This window comes from Eulemur rufifrons, chromosome 6, assembly GCF_041146395.1.
Source record: "Eulemur rufifrons isolate Redbay chromosome 6, OSU_ERuf_1, whole genome shotgun sequence".
NCBI classification, from domain to species: domain Eukaryota; kingdom Metazoa; phylum Chordata; class Mammalia; order Primates; family Lemuridae; genus Eulemur; species Eulemur rufifrons.
This window is the reverse complement of record NC_090988.1, coordinates 57,090,091-57,092,578: the sequence shown is the minus strand read 5'-3', so window position 1 is coordinate 57,092,578 and position 2,488 is coordinate 57,090,091. Positions and strand designations below refer to the sequence as shown.

At 38.5% G+C, this 2,488-nt stretch overlaps 1 protein-coding gene across 1 annotated transcript; it reads right to left on the bottom strand.

Moving 5' to 3' along the window:
- Positions 1-734: 734 nt before the first annotated feature.
- LOC138384871 (olfactory receptor 52N2-like) lies at positions 735-1,763 on the bottom strand. The gene has a single exon (XM_069470532.1). It carries the CDS (start codon positions 1,761-1,763, stop codon positions 735-737), a length of 1,029 nt encoding a protein of 342 aa, XP_069326633.1.
- Between the last annotated feature and the right edge of the window lie 725 nt (positions 1,764-2,488).

Below are 2,488 nucleotides of genomic sequence, written 5' to 3'. Positions count from 1 at the left end.
AGAGCGGGTAGCAACTGGTAAATTCTGTGAAACCAGCCAAACTCAAATGTTTATAGGTTTTCCTGGTGAATCTCTTCCATTTTCTACTATCACCTTTGAACAATTTCTAAGACTTATTCTATTTCTCCTTTCAAAATTCTCTTAGAATTATCGTTGAGGAATTGTTTTTTTGAGGTTTTCATGGCTGTATTACTTTGCTTATCTACTTATCTTTCATTTAGATCCTATTGGTATAAATATGTGAATATTATTCTCTTTGATAATAGGAAGTTAAATCAACTTACTTAGACATGAGAAAGTTTTCATAACTGAAACAAGCTGTGCAAAATTATTCAGTGAAAAGAATTGTGGGAGTGAATGAAGTCACTAACTCAAGCTTTAAACGTCTTTTGGCACAGACCCTCAGACTTTTTTTAATGACTTTTCCTCAAGAACATGTCTTCATAGGATCAGGAAATACATACTTTTTTTTCCTGATGTACATCCATCTGAGATTTGTTCAATGTGAAAAACACATTACAAATCTATGCAATATAATTGTTCCAAAGACCCTTGAAATTACATTGATATGGAATGCTTTTTAAAAGAAAACTCCTAAAATTCTGTAGACTTGTTTTGTACTTATATAATTAATTTCTATCATTGATGAGTTCTATAAAAAAGGAATACAGTTTATATTATAGCAGATAGCCAATGAATGTTGCTTTCTGCCATGAGACCAATATGTTTTAATTTTACACTCGAGTCTTCATTAAAATATTCTTTGTCTTTTCTTGCTTTTGGATATTAAGTAAAGAAACTATTTCAATAGCTGGGACACCTTTCTCCTTAAAAATTAACTTGATCACTCCTTCCTGAATCTGTTTGGTCTTGACTCCATAAACAATGGGATTCAGAGTGGGAGGAAACATCAGATAGAGATTGGCAATAATGATGTGGACGTGGTGGGGAATGTTTTTCCCCCCAAAGTGGTGAGTAAAAATGGTGAATAACGCTGGAACATATGTGATAACAATAACACATATGTGGGAAGTACAAGTGCTGAAGGCTTTGTGATGAGCATCTGCTGATGATAGGCTCACAACAGCCCGCAAGATCATAGAGTATGATACAGCAATACAAGTCATATCAAAGCCCCCAATCAGAAGGGCTGCCAAAAGTCCATAAATAGCATTGACTTTGAAATTGCCACAGGATACCTTGGCCACAGACATATGGTCACAGTAGGTGTGAGAGATCAAGTTTCCCCGGCAATAGGGCAGGCGCTTGGTAAGGAAAGTGAATGGGATGATGAGCATCACACTCCTCAAGAAGGTGGCAAGACCAGCCTTGGTGATGACAGGGTTGGTGAGGATGGTGGCGTAGCGTAAGGGGTAGCAGATGGCCACATAGCGGTCCAGGGCCATGAGCATGAGCACCCCAGACTCCATCCCAGTCAACATATGGACAAAAAACATCTGGGCCAGGCAGGCATTAAAGTCAATCTCCTTGAGGTTGAACCAGAATATGCACAGCATATTGGGTACAGTGGTGGTGCACAAGGTGACATCAGTGAAGGAGAGCAGGGCCAAGAAGTAGTACATGGGCCGGTGCAAGGACTCCTCATGGCTGATGAGGTAGATGAGCCCACAGTTTCCCAGGACAGCAATGATGTACATGAAGCAGAATGGCAGGGAGATCCAGATGTGTGTGGCTTCCAGTCCAGGAACACCATTCAAGATAAAGAATCCTGGGCTCAGGCTGGAGCTGTTGGCCCCCGACATAATGGCTGATAAGAAGAGGGCATTTTGCAGTCTTTAACAGCAATTGCTTTCTTCCTGGGAAAGGGAGAGGTAGAGTTAGAGACCAGATAAGAGGGACTGGTTTGGACGATATAACCCACAAATGCTATGAACCTTATTTTGTTTTTTTTTTTTTTTTTTTTTATTTATTTATTTTTTATTTATTTATTTATTTTTTCTTTTTTTTTTTTTCAATTTAATTTTACAGAATCAAAGAGTCTAACAGTATATCTTGTTAGATACAGTATGTCCTCATAATGTATACATTATTTCTTATACAATGATATGAAATAACATGGGAAATATTCATGATAAATTATTAAGTGAACAGTGCAAGTTAAAAACAATAGTTTCATATTTTTTTCCCCACCCCCCCTTTCCCGAGTCAGCACCTTCAAGTGTTACCACTCCCCAAACGGTGCGCAATGCACTCATTGTGTAGGCATACCCCCATCCCCTCCCCCACCCCCCACCTCAGTCTGATGTCCAATTGGTGTTGTTTCCAGATTTGTATTTAGGTGATGATCAGGGAAACCAATTTTCTGGTGAGTATATGTGATGCTTGTTTTTCCATTCTTGGGATACTTCACTTAATATAATGGGTTCCAACTCTCTCCAGGAGAACCATAGAGATGTCGTATCTTCATCATTCCTTATAGCTGAGTAATATTCCATGGTATACATATACCACAGTTTACTAATCCAAT

Excerpts from the sequence above, each read along its gene's own strand:
- LOC138384871 (XM_069470532.1), bottom strand. The coding sequence starts at position 1,763 with ATGTCGGGGGCCAACAGCTCCAGCCTGAGCCCAGGATTCTTTATCTTG.